We start from the raw sequence: 18,071 nt of genomic DNA, 5'->3' as shown, positions 1-18,071 counted from the left end.
TCCCTGAATCTCACCCTGTCCCTCAGTTTCCCAGGGTTCCCACAGAGACACTCTGCCTTGCCTTCTCCTTGGTTCATTCACAGTGACCAAAATCAGCTGTGGCCCTTGGAGTTTTCTTGACCCACATACCCACCCCCAGGAGGAGGGTGTCTGTGGGCTCAGCATCTTGCCACAGTATCAGCTGTTACTAAGAGGCCTCTGTGGGGCTGGGATTGTGGCTCAGTGCAGCGTGCTTGCCTTGCATGTGTGAGGCACTGGGTTCGATCCTCAGCACCACATAAAAATAAATAAACAAATAAAAGTATTGTGTCCATCTACAACTAAAAAATATATTTAAAAAAAAAAAGATGCCTCTGTGTGTTGTGAGCACAGGACAGGCTGCAGAGGTGGCTGGTGGCCATGGGACCTGGGGTCTGGATGCAGGCTCCCTCTCTGCAGCCTTCCACCCTGCAGCCTCAGCCTTCTTGTCACCTACAGGGGCCCGTGTGCTGGCTCTCAGCTCCCCTGGCAGGTCCTGCCTCAGGACCCTTCAACAGTATCTCCTCTGTCATCTTCTGGTCCTCCTGGGCCCCTCGTGGGTGCTTGGGAAGGCACCGTGGGGCAGCACTCTGTGGGTAGCCTCCAACCCTTTTGCAGGGACTGGAGTGTGGAGAGTGCTGGCCCTGTTCTTGTGGGCTGCTGGGGACTGCTCCCAGAGACCTCTCCCTCTGCTCCCCTTGGGGCGCAGGGGAAGTGCCCCTCCCTTCCCTCTCTGCTCCTCCCTTCACTTCCCCTCCGGCCTCTGGGAGCCTGGGCATTAGAAGAACTGGCTGCGGTCCATCAGGTTTCCTTCCTCAGGCTCCTCTGCTTGCCACAGGGACTCCAGCAGCCCCGCCCATCTGTCCCCTCAGTCAGTTTCGGAGCCCACTGTGGGCAGCCTTTAGGGCTCTGGCACTTTTCAGGCCCTCCGTGGTCAGGTGGGACTGCCAGGACACCTACTGGGGCCCTCCCCTCCCCGTGGGACCAGCCCCAGCTGCCCAGGTCGGGGTCTGTGGCACACTTGGAGATGGCCTTCCCCACTCCCCTCCTTGCCGGGGTCCCTTCCCCCAAGAATGGAATCCCTTTCTCAGGAATCCAACCTGAGACTCATCCTTTCCCAGAGGTGATGGAGACTGGCGCAGTGATTGACGGGGGAAGAGACAGGGGTAGGAGGAAAATAGGGTGGGGGAGGATCCATTATTTAATAGTTCAAAATATTATGGCGTGTTATTGAACACTCAAATAAATTGAGAACTTATCCTGTGCCGGGCACAGCACTCCGGGTTTTCACATGAATGAGTTCATCTTCCCAGTGGCTCAGCCCTACTCACATGGTTCTTAGAGCCAAGGAAGCTCTTCGTTCCTCAGCCTGTAGAAAGGGCAGCATCCCAGGGAAAACTTTATCCCACTCCATCAGCTCTGCCGAGTCTGGTAGCCACCTACTAATCTCTGAAGACCTTTTCTAAGTCTTTTCTTCAAAATTTATAAGCTCTCCAGTCTTTTGAGGCCACGTGTTCTTGCAGGTGATATGGTGCCGTGAGATCCCCAACACTGGGCAGAGGTCCATGGGAGGGACAGAGAGTGGGTGCTGTTCAAACCACCTAGTCTAGGATGTTTTTGTGACAGAAGTCCAAAGTACTTGCTTTCATGACCACTTTTATCTGATAGAGGGAGTACCTTTTAAAATGTTTGTATTCAAACAGGACCTTTTTCTATTGAGGCAAACCTCACATGACCTTAGATCCACCCTCTAACTATCTTAGGGTGCACCACTCAGTTGCATTTAGTTATATACAGAGTTTTGTGCAACCACATCTACCTCGTTCCTAGTTTCATCACCCTTAAAGGAAACCCACTAAAATGGTCTCTCCTCATTCTTCCCATCCTCTGGCAACAACTGTGATTTGTTTTCTGTTCCTAAATATTTTCTGATTCTGTTTTTCTTTTCTTTTCTTTCTTTTTTTTTTTTTAAACTTAGACTCACACTGCATGTGGCCTTCCGTTTTCTTCACTGGACGTTTCAAGCTCCCTCCTTGCAGCAGGTGTCACTTTTGTCCTGTGGCCGAGTGACACTCTGCTGCATCTGACCTGCCCACTCCTCAATTGATGGATGCTGTGACACTTTCCCCCTCCGTGTGGAGTGGAGCTACCAGGAGCGGGCACTCTGAACAAGCTTTGTTTTGAATGCCTGTTTCTGATTCTTTGGGGCGAACACGTTGGAGCGGAGATGCTGGGTCACGTGGCAGCTCTGTTTAGCTTTTTCAGGGAATGCCAAACCCGTGTTCCTCAGCAGCGATGGCATTTGATGGCCTTTGGCAGCGTTTGGGATTCCCATTTCTCCAAATCTATACCAACACTTGGATTTGCACAGGGCTGTTTTTCTATTTTCGGTTTATGGTTATTACTAGTCACGCTAATTGGTGTAGAGTTATATCAGACTGTGGTTTTGTTTTTATTTCCCTAATGACTAATGATATTCAGTATCTTTTCCTGTGCTCTTGGGACAATTGTGTATCTTTCTTGGGGAAACGTCTATTCCAATCCTTCGCTAATTTTACAATTGGGTCATTTGTCCTTTTGTGGCCGAGTTTTTTATACATTCTTTATGTGTATGAGAGTTCTTTATACATTCTGCCTATATCATATGGATGATCCGCAAATATTTTCTCTCATTCTGTGTCTTTTTCACTTTCTTGATAGTGTCCTTCATTTTGAATCAAATTTACCAAGTTTTTTCTTTTGCTGCTTGTGGTTTAGGCTCTACCTTAGAAACCTGTTGCTAGATCTGAAATCAAGATTTTACCCTGTCTTCTCTTAAGAGTCTTATAGTTTGAGATCTTTCTTTAGGCCTATGATCCATTTTGAATGAATCTTTGCATATGGCCCCAGGTGGAGGTGACTTTGCTCTTTCGCATGTAGACACCCAGTGGTAGTATCTTTCTTGTTAACAGAATTCACCTAGTTGTAAGCTTATATAATTAGACTTCTAATTAGGGCTGTGTTTGACAACTGGCTTGCAAGATCTCTGAAAAATGAACCACTGTTGAGCTCGTGCTGGTGTTAGCTGGCCCACCCAGTGGCCACGTCCAACACACGTTGCTCAGACAATCTGCCTGGTAAAGGCTGGAATTGGGAGGTTTGAGGAGCTGAGCTGGAGATTGGGTGCTTGTGGGGCTCCCAGGAAGTAGAAAGCCCCTCGAGCATCCTCCAGCCACCATCCCTGTACACCTAGCTTTCCCTCGGTGGTTTAAGAGCAGAGTTAGCCCCTCTGAATCCTTTCCCTGGTGTTTGCTCAGCTGCTCCTTCTGCTTAGAGGGAGTTGACTCTGTCCCATCTAGATTCGAAGGGCTTTGGAAGCCCCTCCACCTCTGAGCCTTTTCGGGAGGCTGAGGAGTGCTCCTTTTCCCGGCATGTTGCCAGGTCAAACACAGGGTGCCCAGTTATGTTTGAATTTCAGGTCAACAATCCAATTTTCAATACAAGCATGAACCATGGAGATACTTATACTAAGAGTAATTCTCAGGCACATTTGGGACATACTCATTATGCATTGTTCACCTGAAATTCAAATATAACTGAGAGTCCTATGCTTCTGTTTGGGAGATCTGGCAAGCCTCCACGATGGCCCACCTTTCTCCTTGTTGTCTTCATCTTATATCAAAGACTCAGAGCCCCGGTGGGGGAAGGACCTGATTCCCCGTCCATTTTACAGATCTGGAAATTGAGCCCTGGGTAAGTCATGCAACTTAATGACTGTGGATGTCGAGGACCTTGACTTATCTCTCATGAAACTGGCTCATTTTCCCAGTGTCTCCTCTGCCAGGGGGTGATGGTGACCAGCCACCATGGGCCTAAAGAGGGCAAAAATTGGGGGTCCCTTGGGAAATGTTAAGTAAGACCCAGGCTTCAGAGAGACCAGGTTGATGACCCCTGTGCCATGTGTTGGTGGCATGATGGGACTGCTCTTTCCTACCAGGGGACAAGAGTACTTGGGGACTGTGGTCAGGGTTCAAAGGGGTAGGAAATGCCCATGGGGTTAGGGAAGGGCTTACTGATGGAGAGAAGAGAGGTTCCCATGGTAAAGTGTGGTTGTCACCCACAGGTTGCCCAACATCCGGGCCCACTCAGAGATGTGGAATGGAGGCTCCAGAGTCCAACTGTTCTGCCCCAGCTGCCAGGGACCAGCCAGTTCCTGCACCTGGGCCTCCAGGGCCCCCAGCTGGGCAGGCCTCACCTCACCTGACTCTGAGTCCTGTCATCTTGCCACCAGAGCAGGGCCTGCCCTCCACCGTGCTCCTGAAGGCCCTCCCCATCCCACTGTACCACACGGTGCCACCTGGAGGCCTCCAACCACGAGCCCCTCTAGTGACAGGCAGCCTGGATGGGGGCAGTGTGCCCTTCATCCTCAGTCCCCTGCTCCAGCCTGAAGGGCCTGGCCCCACCCCGGCAGGCAAGCCAGCTGCCCCAACATTGACAGTGAACATTGTGGGTGCCCTGCCTGTCCTGTCCCCAGGCCTGGGGCCCACACTGGGCAGCCCAGGAAAGGCACGGAATGCCGGCAGGTACCTCTGCCCACACTGTGGCCGGGACTGCCTGAAGCCCAGTGTTTTGGAGAAGCACATCAGGTCCCACACGGGTGAGAGGCCCTTCCCGTGTGCCACCTGCCATATCGCCTTCAAGACCCAGAGTAACCTCTATAAGCATAGGCGGACACAGACTCATCTCAACAATTCCCGGCTATCCCTGGAGTCTGACGGGGGTGGGAGCAGCCTCCCAGAGGAGGGGGACAGGGTTGGAGATCTCTCCACAGCAGATGGCAGCGGGGAGAGTCGGAACCAGAGGATGGGTGAAGGAGCACCAGAGACACCCCTCTCCCCAGATGCCCCTCTGTCCCTTGTTGCCAAGAACCAAGGTGTGAAGGCAGAAGCTGCTTCCTGTCCAGGGTCCACACTTGCCCACAGAGAGTCCTCTCTGGACTCCACCCAGATGGCGTCACCTGGGATCTTGGTGGCCAGCATGCAGCCCCCGCGGAAGCTGCCAGAACTGAAGACATGCTCCCTGCAACGGCAGCAGGAGGCTTCCTCCGAGAAGCCCTGGGAAGCCAAGGTCCCGGAGGGCCGACTGAGGAAGTGCGAGAGTACCGATTCAGGCTACCTGTCCCGCTCGGACAGTGCTGAGCAGCCGCCTGTCCCCTCCAGCCCCTTGCACAGCCTGTCGGAGCATAGCGCCGAGTCCGAAGGGGAGGGAGGCCTGGGCACGGGGTCTGGGGGCACCAGGGCTGAGCCAGGAGTGCCAGGGAGCAGCCTGGAGCTGGAGAAGAAGCGGCTGGAGGAGCGCATTGCCCAGCTCATCTCGCACAACCAGGCTGTGGTGGACGACCCCCAGCTGGACCACGTGCGGCCCCGCAAGACCGTCCTGTCCAAGCAGGGCAGCATTGACCTGCCCATGCCCTACACCTACAAGGACTCCTTCCACTTTGATATCCGGGCGCTGGAGCCTGGCCGCAGGAGGGCGGCCCTCAGCCCCGCCCACTCGACCTTCACCCCTCTGGACAAGTTGCGGCCCCTCTTCTTCCACTCTGTCCCCACTCAGCTGTCCACCACTGTGGAATATGTCCCCCTCACGAGGAGCAATTCACTGCCTTTTGTTGAGGGCTCCAGGACATGGCCAGAGCCGCGGGCCCTGAAGGATGCCTGCCCCAGGACACAGAAGCCCCTGAGCCCCAGGCCCACCCCAGCCTGGCTGGGCTGCCGCTCTGGGCTGACCTTGGCAGATGTCCCCAGTGGCCACCCCCGGGCCCTGGTCAGACAGGCTGCCGTGGAAGATGTGCCATGTGCCCTTGCTGGAGACACCTCGGCCCCCACGGAGGACCCTGGTGGAAAGAGAACCGACACGGCCGCAGGGGCAAGCTGGAAGGGCAGAGCGACCAGTAAGAAGGGTGGCCAGCGGAAGCTGAAGATGTTCTCCCAGGAGAAGTGGCAGGTGTATGGGCACGAGACGTTCAGGAGGCTCTACCAGAAAGTGAAAAGCAGCCACCAGGGAGGCCAGAAAGCCAGGGAGGTGAGAGTGGGCCGTGGGACAGACCCGGCCCTCCCTGCCCAGGAGGAGGCAGTGGGCGGTGAGAACCTAGTTTCATCCCAAGACAGCAGGACTCCCATCCTTGAGGGCATTTCTGTAGAGGCCAAGCCAGGGTCTTGGGGAAGCCTGCCAGCCCCTGAGGGCTCCTTGGAGACTGAGCCTCCTCAGCAGAGAAAGGCAGAAGCCAGAGTAGGAGGCAGTGACCAGCCCAGGGCAGCGTCTTCCCCAACCCTCAGTAGCAGAGAATCACCCCATTCAGGCAACAGGAGCCCTCTGCTTCCTCCAAATGAGGGGCTAGAAACAGGATGGCAGCTGCCCCCAGCACCTGGGCCACTCCAAGGAGGTGACCTAGGAGTGCCCAGGCTGGCTTTGTCAACTTCCAAAGTGGAAGGGGGCATTCCGGGTGCGGGAGGCATGCAGGAGACTGGTCCTTGCACCCAACTTGTCCTGAGACGGCCCAGTGGTAGCTCTGGGGAGCCCTGGCCTGCAGAGGACAAGCATCCCTCAGAAAGAAAGAAGCTGAAGGTGGATGAGCAGGGCCCCCTGGAGCAGCCAGGACCCCTAGGAGCAGAGACCTCTGGTGGCCCCGTGCAGGCTTCCTCCGTGCCATGTCAGACGCAGGATGGTGACCATGGGGAGATGCCAGGGGGGACACATGGGAGTGCCCAGCTGGTGGCTGAAGCCCTGGACTCTTCTGATGCCTCCTCAACTGCTCCTGTTGCTTCCCCAAGCTGGGCAGGGCCAGGGGACAAGGAGCCCACATCGCTTGCTGCTGCTGAGGACCGGGGCCACCACTCCCAGCTGGGTGCTCCACCTCAGGCTCCTGGTGTCCTGGCTGCTCTGGCAGAGGGCACCTTTCCCCCCAAGTACCTTCTTAAGGTACCTCAGGGAGAGAATCCCTCAGCACTGCTTGCCACCCAGAGGCCACAGCAGGGTCAAGACTCTCTCTGCACAACTGGGCCACCTGAGGAACAAGCATCCCTTGTTGGACCAGGACTGGGGACACCCTGGTCCCTCAGCACAGGCTCAGGCCCAACCTCAGGTGGGGCAGATGGCATTCTGGAGCACCCCAGCTGGTCCAGGCCAAGGGATGGAGGACAAGAGTCTCAGGTGGGAAGGGAGAAGAGAGAAGGGACAGACAGCAGAGTGCCAGCAGCCAGGGAATCTCCTGGCTCAACCACAGGGCCCCCCTGGGAAATGACCTCCTTCCCGGACACCCCCTCGTGTGATGCCCACGTGGCCCAGGATGCAGGAAGTGAGGAGCACGCCATTCATCGTCTTTGCATGGGCAGTACGTTGGCAAGGTCCAGGACATCTGAGGGTGTCCTGAATCTGAGGACTCCCAGTGGGGACCTGAGGGGCCCTCATGAGGATGCCCCAGAAGGCCTTTCTTCAGAGCCACCGGCACTGCGCACCCCCTGCTGCTCCCTGCAGCCTGGTTCCTTCCTCAGGGCTCTCACCAGTCCCCAGGGTATGTCTCTGGGCCAGCCAGAACGGGCCCTGTCACTTCACTTAGGGACGCCCAGGAGCTGTGGGGCCCAGAGCCCCTTCCCCTCGCTGAGAGCTGAGCCCCGGCTCACATGGTGCTGCTTGAGCCGCAGCCTGCCTCTGCCCGTGGAGCAGAAGGAGAAGGCCGCTTCAGTGTACGAGGCTCTCCACTTCCCTGGGGGCAGGCTCCAAGATGCAGGTCCTGACGCCCTGGCCGTGAGCAACCGAGGAAGGACCAGGAGGAGCCCTGGAGGAGGAGAGCTGGTGCAGACACCTCAGGTAACTCCCAGCTTCGCCCTGGGCTGGAGGCTGACGGCATGCTCCGTAGACAGGGTCTCTAAAGAGAAGGGCGAGGGTGAAGCAGCCCCTGTCCCTCCTGCAGCAGCGCTGTCCATGATAATATCTTGGCCTGCTCCCAAGGGAGGTGGGGCTGCCACACACAGGGCAGGAAAGAATAAAGCCCCCAGTGCAAGCAAAACAAAAGAAAGTCATAAAAAGATAAATTTCAAAGTGAAGAATCACTATACTGGAGACTGCAGGCTTGCAGCCAGCTCTCCTGCCTTCTGGGTGGAGCCTGGGGTGGGGGGTGGCATCTTTGTCACCCTGAGGGTGCAGGTCAAGGAGAAACATGTTGGAACTGAGGAAATCCAAGGTCCAGTCTGGCTCTTCTCCTTCCCATCGGTGTGAGCGTTCCGAGGAGAAGGACTCAGGAGGGAAATGGGCCCTGGTGGCCCCAGGCTCCATGTGAAGCTAGGCTTTCCTCTGTGGAGTCAGCCCCGGTGGGTTCTGGAAGATGTGTTCAGGCTCATGCTGCCATCACCTTGTTGAGTCCCCATATAAGTCAGGCCATTTGTCCATGTAGCATTTCTGTGTTTCATGTCCATGGACAGACGTCCATCTGCAGAGAGAACCCCTGAGGGCTGCCCATCACGAGGGCTTTGAGTAATGTCATGCCAACATGCCTGGTATTTTCAGCTCTCCAACCCAATAGTCCCAGGGATGAGGTCCCAGGACCAGCCATCTGATCCAGAAAGGAAGAAAGGACTGTTTCGCAGGAGGGTGAAGACATCTCGTGGGAACAGCAAGCAGAAAAGGCTGAAGATCAACCCCAAAAGGTAGGACTGTGGCCTCCTCCATGCTTTCCGCACATGCCCCGAGTACAACACAGTTAAGCTCAAGGAGAACTTGACATGGGACTCAGAGAGCATCTCTGTGCTCCGAGAAAGAGCTCCAGCTCCACAGGGCCTGGAGCTGCACAGTTGAAGGACTGAGTTGTCCTCCCAGCAGCCCATATACTTTGCCATCTGTATGGTTTTCAGTGGTGACTTTCTAAGACCAGGAATATAGCAAATATCTGAGATAACTGGGTTGGATACACTTCCATCCAATTTAAGTCCTGAAGAGAAAGCATGTTAATTATTTATAGCTTTTATTGTTTTCTAAAAAATTATGCAAACAATGTATGGCCTTTGCAGAAAAAATTAGAAAATAAAGATAAGCAAAGGGAAGACAATAAAATAACCTAGTTTTCTTCCCTGGGAGCTAATTGCTGCTCATGTTTGGGAGTATGCCCCCAGCCTTCTCTTCGAGGCATATCCATGCACACACCCACCAATGCAAGCCTGAGGATGGCAGGTTCTAAGACCACTCTTCCTTCATCTCATTATTTGGTCATCTTGCTCCTTTGCTCAAAATCCTTCCCATTCCATACAAGGTCAAAAGCAAGCTCTCTGCCAACTCCAATCCCCTCTCTGTCCACCCCCTGAGGCTTCCTGGGCTCATTGTTCCATGATCTCCTTTTCTCCCATTCCCTGTGACCAGGTCGACCTCTGCCCTTACTTATTCTCAAAGCCACCCTCTGAACCAGGACCCTAATACCTATATGACAGGTCCCTCCCTTGAATGCTCTGGGCCTTCTCTGATCTAACCAAACTCAACCCCCAGTCTATGTGCTCCTCAGCAGTGACTCCAGCTCCTAACTCTCCCCCACACTGCTGGAACCCTCAGGGGCTGGGGTGCTCAACTATTTCCAGTCATCTGCAGGACCACAAGCTGGAGTTGATCCAGGCACAGTGGCTCGGTGCACTCATGCCTTCTCCCTAGTCCTCCTCGCCACACCTCGAACTCTAGGAGACAGGCTCATTATTAGCCTCACTTTCTCAAGAGGAAACCAGAGAGGTCAGATTTGAGCTTGCCAGTTGCCTGTTTTCTGGAATTTTCTTGCAGTGCTAAGTAGAACCCAATAGCTCTGGGGAGTGCCTCAGATTCTGTATTGCTAAAGGGTGATGAAGGTGACACTGTCCCTGGAGCCTGCTAAGAGGATGGAATCTCCATGCTGTGCCAATTCACGACCTGTCCTTCCCAATGTCCATCATTTTTTGGACACATCCTTTATTCCATGGGTCATTCAGGCTCTTGTGATAGAAGCCCAAATCAAAGTAGCCCAAACAACAGAAGGTCCATTGCCTTGTGACACAGGCTTGCAGGCCTAACCATGAGCCGTGACCTAAATGGGTGGACTGAGGAGGGGCAGTCCCCCAAGGGAAGATTTGGATGCTGTCCTCAGAGGAACGGGGAGTGCATGCTGATGGACTGGAGTAGCTGCCTGTGGGTTCCGGGATCTCAGGGATGCTGGCACCTGGTTGTTTCTCTACTTGGCTTCTCACTAACATGTGTGTGACACTGACAAGCCCAAAGTCTGAGGCAGCAGCAGGAATGCAGAAGATGTGAGGAGAGGAAGCGGGGGAGGGGTCTCCTGGATGGCTGTACCTTCCCAAGACTTCAACCCATCAATTCCACAGTCAATGTGCCCCTGCCAGCTGCCCACATGTGGATGCTCCAGGGGGAATTCCCAAACAAGGCTGGGAAGCCCCAGATTGGTGCCCCCAGAGGCCTGGAGATGTCTCTCCAGGATGCCTGGCAGAGCCAGAAGCAGCTGTGGGGCCAAATGTTATGTAAGAACCTCATTAGGCCAGTTCTGACACTTTTTAGCTACATAGTAAAAATCTAGTTTCACACAAAAGTCTGGATTTCTCACTCCTTTTGACTCTTAGAAGCTCTTGCATGGTGACAGCTGGCTGGGGCTGAGCACTGGCCGCCCTTGGTGGGAGAGAGCTGTGCTTTCCAGCTTGCCGCAGTCCCCACCTCTCCCCACTGTCATCTCAGTTATATTGTCTACCTGGCCCTCATAGGCATTTGGGTTTGCAGATCTTGCTCTAACAGTTGGCTTTGTGAGACAGGGAGGTCCTCAGCAAGAGCCTGTGGAGGAAACACGAAGGGACAGGGTACAGTGGCACAAGGAGGTTTTAGTGAGGACCTAGAGCTCCATCCGGCAGCCCCCGACTATGTGGAATGAGGATGGAGATTTTTGTATCTACCAAACATTATTGGTTAACCTTGAGTCACTCACCTCTATTCCTTTATTGGCTCGTGACTGTCCTTTCATTTAATTCCAGTTTGGGGGCCATCGTGCTTGCTGGTTCCCCTACCTCTACTAGCCTGCCTGCCTCTGGCTCCTTGCCTGCTGCCTCACCCTGTCTCAGCAGCATAGCTGTGCCTGGGCGGCTCCCTTCTGCTCTCCTACCACTATCAGGCTGGAATTTCCTTCCAGCATCCCACTGTCTTCGTTGGCTTGTTTGGATACCCACTAGCTGGTTCCCAACAGAGCGTGAGCCTTTGTGTCCCCGGCACTCAGAGCAGTGACTGGCACTAGAGACTGTTAGATATTGTGTTCAGTATTCATTGAACTTGGTGAATATGGGTTGAGAGCTACCCGAATTCTCTATCGCTATGTAACAAATTACTCTAAGACTCAGTGGCTTTGAACAAGAAAGCCTTATGATTTCTCAGAATTTCGGTAGGGCTGAGGATTTAGGAGTGGCTTATCTGGTGGTTCTGGAGTGGGGTGACTCATGGAGGATGCTGTCAAGGTCCCCACTAGGTCTGCAGGCTTCTGAAATATTGATGGAGGCTGGAGGACTCATTTTCGACTGGCTCCCCCAGGGTGCTGGTTACCAGCAGGAGGCCTCAGTCTCCCACCCCATGTGTATTCTCTCCATGGATAGCTGGGGCATCCTTCCAGCATGATGACCAGCTGCTTAGAGCAAAGATCAGAGAGGGCATAGCAAAGCCACAGGGCCTTGGAAGTCACATTCTGCTGTTTCTGCAATATCCTATTTGTAACCCAGGCCAGCCCTATTCCTCATAGGAGGGAAGTGACAACCAGAAGGAGTTGGGGACCATCTTGGAGTGTGCATGGTAGGATATGGTTCCTTCTTTCAAGGTGCTCCTGGTCCAGGAAGGGAGTGAGGGATGAAGGTATATGGAAATCAACAATGAAATAAAGCAGGCGGGGGTTAGAGGAGAACTGTGGGTCCCAAAGTGAGCTGGCTACAGAGACATGAATTCCAGTCTTAAGCAGATGGCCCCATGTGCAGGCCAATGTTTTATATTCTTCACATATAATAATTAACCCATTTAATTCTGAAAATAGCCTTGTTGGGGTGTGCAGGAGGCAGAATTCTAAGATGGTCCCTAAGGTTACCACCGCCTAGTGGGCACACACTGAATCACCCTCTTCTTGGGTATGGGTAGATCTAAACTAACCAGAGAGAGTCTGAAGATCAGAAGTAGAAGAGATCCGAAAACCTGGAAGTGCAGTTGTTGCTCTCCTATTGCTTTGAAGGGGCAAAGTTGCCTGTTGGTGGAAATGGCGGGTGGCCTCAGAAAGCCGGGGCAGCCCCCCTCTGATAGTCAGCAAGAAGATGAGGACTTCGTTCTCACAGCTGCAGCTGAGCAGGTTGTTCTAATAGTCAGGGAGCATACAAGGTGACCTTGAGCTCTGGGAAGGCATGTGGCCTGGCTAACCTCTGATTTTAGCCTTGTTGTATCCTGAGCAGAGAATGCAATTAAGCTGGGTGCAGACACCTGAACTTCAGGAGCTGAGAGGTCATGGGTGGTGCTGTGTGTGGCTGGATTTGTGGTAGCATGTCGTGCAACACAGGGAACTAAACACACAGCTGCCATGTTCACATCTGAGAACGGAGACCCAGAAAGTGGAGGGACATGCATTGAGGCCACACAGCTAGTTAGGGCAGAGCTAGCCCTCAGGCCAAAGCATTGGCATGGATGGGAGTTAGATTGAAGAGGCTCCTAGTGAACCAGGTTGGACCCTTCACTCAGGCCTGTTATGTGGTAATGACTCGGTTCACTGCTGTTTATTTTTCGGTTAGAAGGTGGAACCAATGCAAATCGATGCAGATCGATGATGCCTTCATTGTGCAGGTGGGGAAGTGAGGCCCAGAGAGAAATACAGGCTTGTCAAGGGTCCTGCAGTGAGCCCAAATCTGGGGCATGTGTCTACACCCCACAAGACTATTGTTTTGCAGCTCCAACACCAGCAAGAAAGGGAGACCTCGGGGCAGAAGGAGTGGGTAGGGATGACTGTCTCAGGCAGAGGCTGCCACACTGGCTCCCAGTGAGGCCAGATCCCTCAGACAGGCATGAGATGGCCTGGGCTGCTGGCCTGATCTCACAGGGAGCGCTGTGCTATAGGGCAGCACCTGGCAGGTCATCCACCTTGAAGAAAGCACCAATTCTGTGGTCTTCCTTCCAACAACTTTGGACATTTGGAGCAGATTGTAAGAAGCTTTTTCTTGTTTGTATTCCTTAAAAAGTTTCTCTGGCAGAGAGATTTCCATTGTTCCTCCTACAGAGCTGTGTGGTTCAGAGGATACGCTGGTTTCTATGACAAGTTACAAGTCACCACTTTGGGCTTAAAATGGCACCCATTTATTACCTCAGAGGCCTGGGCATGGTTCAGTTGGGTCCTCTGCTGCAGTCCTACAAGGCCCGCATCGAAATGTGGACTAAGCCATGCTCTCATCTGCAGGCCCGACTGGGAAGGTTGTAATCCCAAACTCCATCAAATTGTGGGCAGAGGTTGCAGTTCTGAGACATGGGGTTCACAGCAGCTGGCTTCTTAAAGGTCAGCAGCAGAGACAGAAGGTCTTTGCAGCCTCAGGTCTCTGATCTCTAAACTCATTGCCGAAGGACTCACCAGAGTAGGCAAAGCCCTCCCAGGGACTTTAATTACAGCAAATTGATAAGGGACTTCCATTACATCAGCAAGGTATCTTCACCTTTGCCATCTTTTATAGGCATCGAGTCACAGCTTCTCCCACCCTTGAGGAGAGGAAGGAGAGGAGATCATACAAGAGGAAGTGTCTGCTACAGTGGCCTCCCCAAGCTCACATAACTAGCGGAGAGAGGATCATGCCCAAGTGTCTCTATCCTTGCCACTCAGAAGCAATGCTGAGACTTATGATGTTAATGTCTGGACAGGGTCTGGGAGATGGCCCTGGGTGGCGGGAAATGATTCTTTACACACCTCTCCCAAGGTGCTGGTTCTGTCTCACTTGGCCTGTGCAGATGTGATCAGGGAGCTGCCGTTGTTGGACTCCCAGAAGCCTCAAGGGTCATCAGGTTTCTGGTGATGGAATTGCCTGGATGTCAGAGCCTCTCAGAGAAATGGCTGTCCTTCAGAGGGCCTGGAGCTGGGGCCCAGTCCTGGGTGGTAACGTTGGGATGATGCTGAAAGGAGACCCTCATCTGCCAGTGTGTTGTACTCCATGCTCGAGGCCACACATGGAGTAGCTCAGTTCTGCTCCCCAGAAGGGCTCTGCATGTTGAAGCCAACCCACTTTTAACATGGTAGTTTATGACTGATTTATAAAGAAGTCAAGAGTGACACAGGAGTTGTTTCATATGCACTGACTTTGTGGATAACCACACAGGAGTATTTTCCTGATGAAGTCTGGGGCCTCTTTGTACACCTGCTTGCTTGTCTGGGTGAGTTTTCTATGGCTGATATAACACATCGCCAGACATAGGGTGTTGTTTTAATGACAAACATTCAGTAATCACTTTAGAGTTCTGAGGGACAGTATTCCAGCATGGAGATTGCCGGATCCAAGTTGGAATGTCACAGGCTTCACCCTTCTGGAAACCTCTCGGGGAGAATTGTATCTGTTGGCTTGGGTTGGGTACAGGATCCAGCCTCTCCGCTGGTAGCTCAGGTCTTCCTTCTTGTGCTTCATCCTCCCCATAGACACAATCCTCTGCCTCTTTTTTCATTGATAAGCCCTCATGTGAATACCTAGATTAGGCTCAACTGGAAAATCTGGGATAATCACCAGTGTGAGGTCAGTGCCCTTTAAACACACCTGTAAATTCCCTGTTGCCATATAAGGTCATGTATTCATAGGTCTGGGGACTAGGACATGGACACCTTTGTGGGGGCATTATTCTGCCTGTCTATCTATCCATCTACCACCCCCATGTCTACAGGTATCTATCTATCCATCTCTCTATATCTGTCATCTATTAATTATCTGTCTGTATCTCACCTACGTATCATCTATTTATCTAATATTTATCAATTATCTATCATCTAGGATTCTGCCTATCATCTATCAATCATCTGTCACCTGTGAATCCAGCTATCACCTGTCTATCATCTGAATATCTGCCTATGTCCATCAATCACCTCTCCATCACCTATGGATGCGCCTATCGCCGATCAGTCATGATCTGCCACTTGTGTTCTCTCCTCAGAGAGTGAAAGAACCTGTGTCTCGGGTCTGCGTATCTGTGTCTGCCGTTTCTGCTTCAGTTGTCTTAATTTCTATGGAAAATGAAATCCTGCAGCAGAGATTTCCCAGTGGGCCAGAGCTCATGAATGATAAAATTCATGCATCAGAGTATCTGTTCTCTTTTTCCTTTTTTTTTTTTTTTGAAAAATAAAAAATATGGGGAAGTTCAGAAAGAAAAAATACCAAACTTCTGGCAAATGACAAAAACAAAATTAACAAACATTAACATCATTTCACATTTTCCTCCAAGCCTTAAAATAAAATAAATGAAACTTTACAACAGGTATTATATATAATATCATAAGTAAATAAAAAATTGAATATAAATAAATAAATAATTACCATATCCATTATATATAATATGTAGAAAAGGAAAATAAAATCGAAAAAATAATGAGGTAGTTTCATGTGCTTCACTCAAATCCTGTCAATCCATGATTTCATATGTCATCTAGAAAGCGATGTATTCATCACCACCTAGAGCATTGCTTTGTGCATTTGAAGCACATCATAGACCTGCAGCAGTTAGGATCCATCAGCCTGACTTTCTAGCTCAGCATTATGCTTTTGAAGATCCTATGGTGTGAGGACACACAGGCCACCCTCCACTTGTCTTCGCTGGGGATTTCCACCCCTAGGGTGAGGTCCATCACTGCTCACTGGAGCTCATTGTTGTCAGGTTTTGATGATAGGCATGCTTCACAGGGTCCTACATATGCCTCAGATTTGTACGGGCTCTTTGCCTGTTGGAGTCACTAGGTAGGTTTCCTGTGTGTCCACTGTGATGCGCTTGTCTGTACTCCGCATCTCACCCTCTCACTCTGTTCTAAACTTGAGACCTTCCTTCTGGGAATGTTTCCTTCTGCCTAAAGCATATCACTTAGGGTTTCTTGAGGTGAGAGAGCACTCTCTGTTTTTATTAGCCTGAAAATATATTTATTTCATCATTGTTGTTGAAAAATATTTCTGCTGCTTCGTCTGGGCACATCAAAGCCGTCATGGTGTGGCCCCTGGTTTCCATTTGGTATTGGAGGAGTCAGCTATTACTCAGCTCTCAGCCACGTCTCTGCTTTTCAAAGTCTTTTCTCTCTGGCCACTTTTAAGATCTTCTTTTAATCTTTGGTGTTCCACAGTTTTACTTTGATGTGTATAGGTGTACATGGCTTTTTATGTATTCCATTAGGAATCCAGGGAGCTTTTACGGTTTGTGAATTCATATCTCACTAGAAAAGTCTCAGCTGTCAGTCTTCAAACACTGTCTCCCCCCCACCCCCCATTCTCTTTCCTCTGTTTCTGAAGCATTGAAATAATGTATCTTAGACTTTATCTTTCATCTATCTCTCTTTTACTTTTATCAACTTTATTTCTTTCTGCTGTAATCTGGATACTTTGTTCAGAAGTATCTTTGAAATTTTGCTAGTGTTCTTAATCTACTGAATTACTTTTGGTAAAGTTTTATTGAAATATAACTGAGAAAAAAGAAATATAATTGACTTTTAATAAATTGCATCTATTTAAAGCATACAGTTTACTAAGTTTTGACACATGTATACACCTGAGAAACTAAAAATACAATAAAGATAATGGACATAGCCATTCCCTCCCAAAGTCCCCTCATCCCCTTTGTAATTCTTCCCTCTTGCCCACCGGCTGCCTCCCATCCCCAGTAACAACTGATATACTTTTTGTCATTATAGATTAGTTTGTTTTTCTAGACTTTATAGAAATGGGAATACATACACATATATGTATACACTGTATACTGTTCTTCTGTTTTGGCCTCATGGTTTTCAGTCGGCATGATTATTGTGAAACTTGTCATGGGTATGTCATTCCTTTGTGTTATCAAACAGTGTGCCACTGGGAGGACATGCCACAATTTGTTCATTCACTTGTTGGCAGACATTGGTTTGTTTCAGTTTGGGACTGTTACAAAGGAAACTCTGCATGCCCATATTCAGATTGTATAAGCACACCTGCTCTAACCTCTCTGGAGGAAGCTCCTGACTCTGGACTGGCTGGGCCACATGGCAGGGGCACCGTTCCCTTTTCCTGGCACATGTGAGGCCCTAGGTTCCATCCCCTGCTCTGCAAAAATAAATAAACAAACAAACAAACAAACAAATAAGAAGCAGAAGAAGCTGCCAGATTGATTTCCAGAGAGGCTGTGTGGTTTCATATTTGCACTGGCAGTGTGTGAAGGAGAGTGCCAGCTTCCTTACATCCCTGGTGATGCTTAGCATGGCCATTCTTTACAGTTTTAGTCATTTTAATAGGTGTGTAGCAGTAGCTCCTTATACTTAGAATTTGCTAACGATATTACGCATCTTTCCATGGACTGATTTACCATTTGTCTATCTTCTTTGGGAAAGTCTTTGTTCAAATCTTTTTCCCATTTAAAAAATGAGTTGTTTATTTTTTTACTGTTGATTTTGAGAATCCTTTATATATTCCAAGTCCTTTCCCAGTCATGTGATTTGAAACTGTTTTCTTCCTGTGCCTGGCTCCTCTTTCTCTCTCCAGTGTTAAAGAAGTTGCATGCATCTTTAATTTGGATAAAATTATTTTTTGTTGATTTGCTTTCAGTGCCCTGACTAAAAATGTGTGTCTAACCACGGTCACTTCTCCTGTTTCCTTCTAATGCTTTGTATTTTTAGGTTTTATATTTAGGCCTATGATCCATTTTCACCTGTTTTATATAATTCTTAAGATGTCAGATGGATTGTTTCAGCACCACTTGTTGATCTATTTGCCCATTTGAATGTGAATACCATGCTGCCTGGACTAGGCCACCTGATTTTAAGGCTTATTATGATGCTAAAGTAGTCAGGACGG

General features: G+C 50.7%; 1 protein-coding gene across 1 annotated transcript in view; it reads left to right on the top strand.

Moving 5' to 3' along the window:
• The window catches only part of Znf831 (zinc finger protein 831), a 102,103-nt gene that overhangs the window by 34,964 nt on the left and 49,068 nt on the right, over nucleotides 1-18,071 (top strand). Inside the window, exons 2-3 of the mRNA XM_021727673.3 lie at nucleotides 4,121-7,863; nucleotides 8,560-8,699. Coding sequence (XP_021583348.3) covers nucleotides 4,156-7,863; nucleotides 8,560-8,699 — 3,848 coding nt within the window. The 5' untranslated portion in view covers nucleotides 4,121-4,155. The remainder of the gene's footprint in view (nucleotides 1-4,120; nucleotides 7,864-8,559; nucleotides 8,700-18,071) is intronic.

The sequence above is a fragment of the Ictidomys tridecemlineatus genome, chromosome 5 (assembly GCF_052094955.1).
Source record: "Ictidomys tridecemlineatus isolate mIctTri1 chromosome 5, mIctTri1.hap1, whole genome shotgun sequence".
Taxonomy (NCBI): domain Eukaryota; kingdom Metazoa; phylum Chordata; class Mammalia; order Rodentia; family Sciuridae; genus Ictidomys; species Ictidomys tridecemlineatus.
This window is presented reverse-complemented; position numbering and strand designations above follow the sequence as displayed.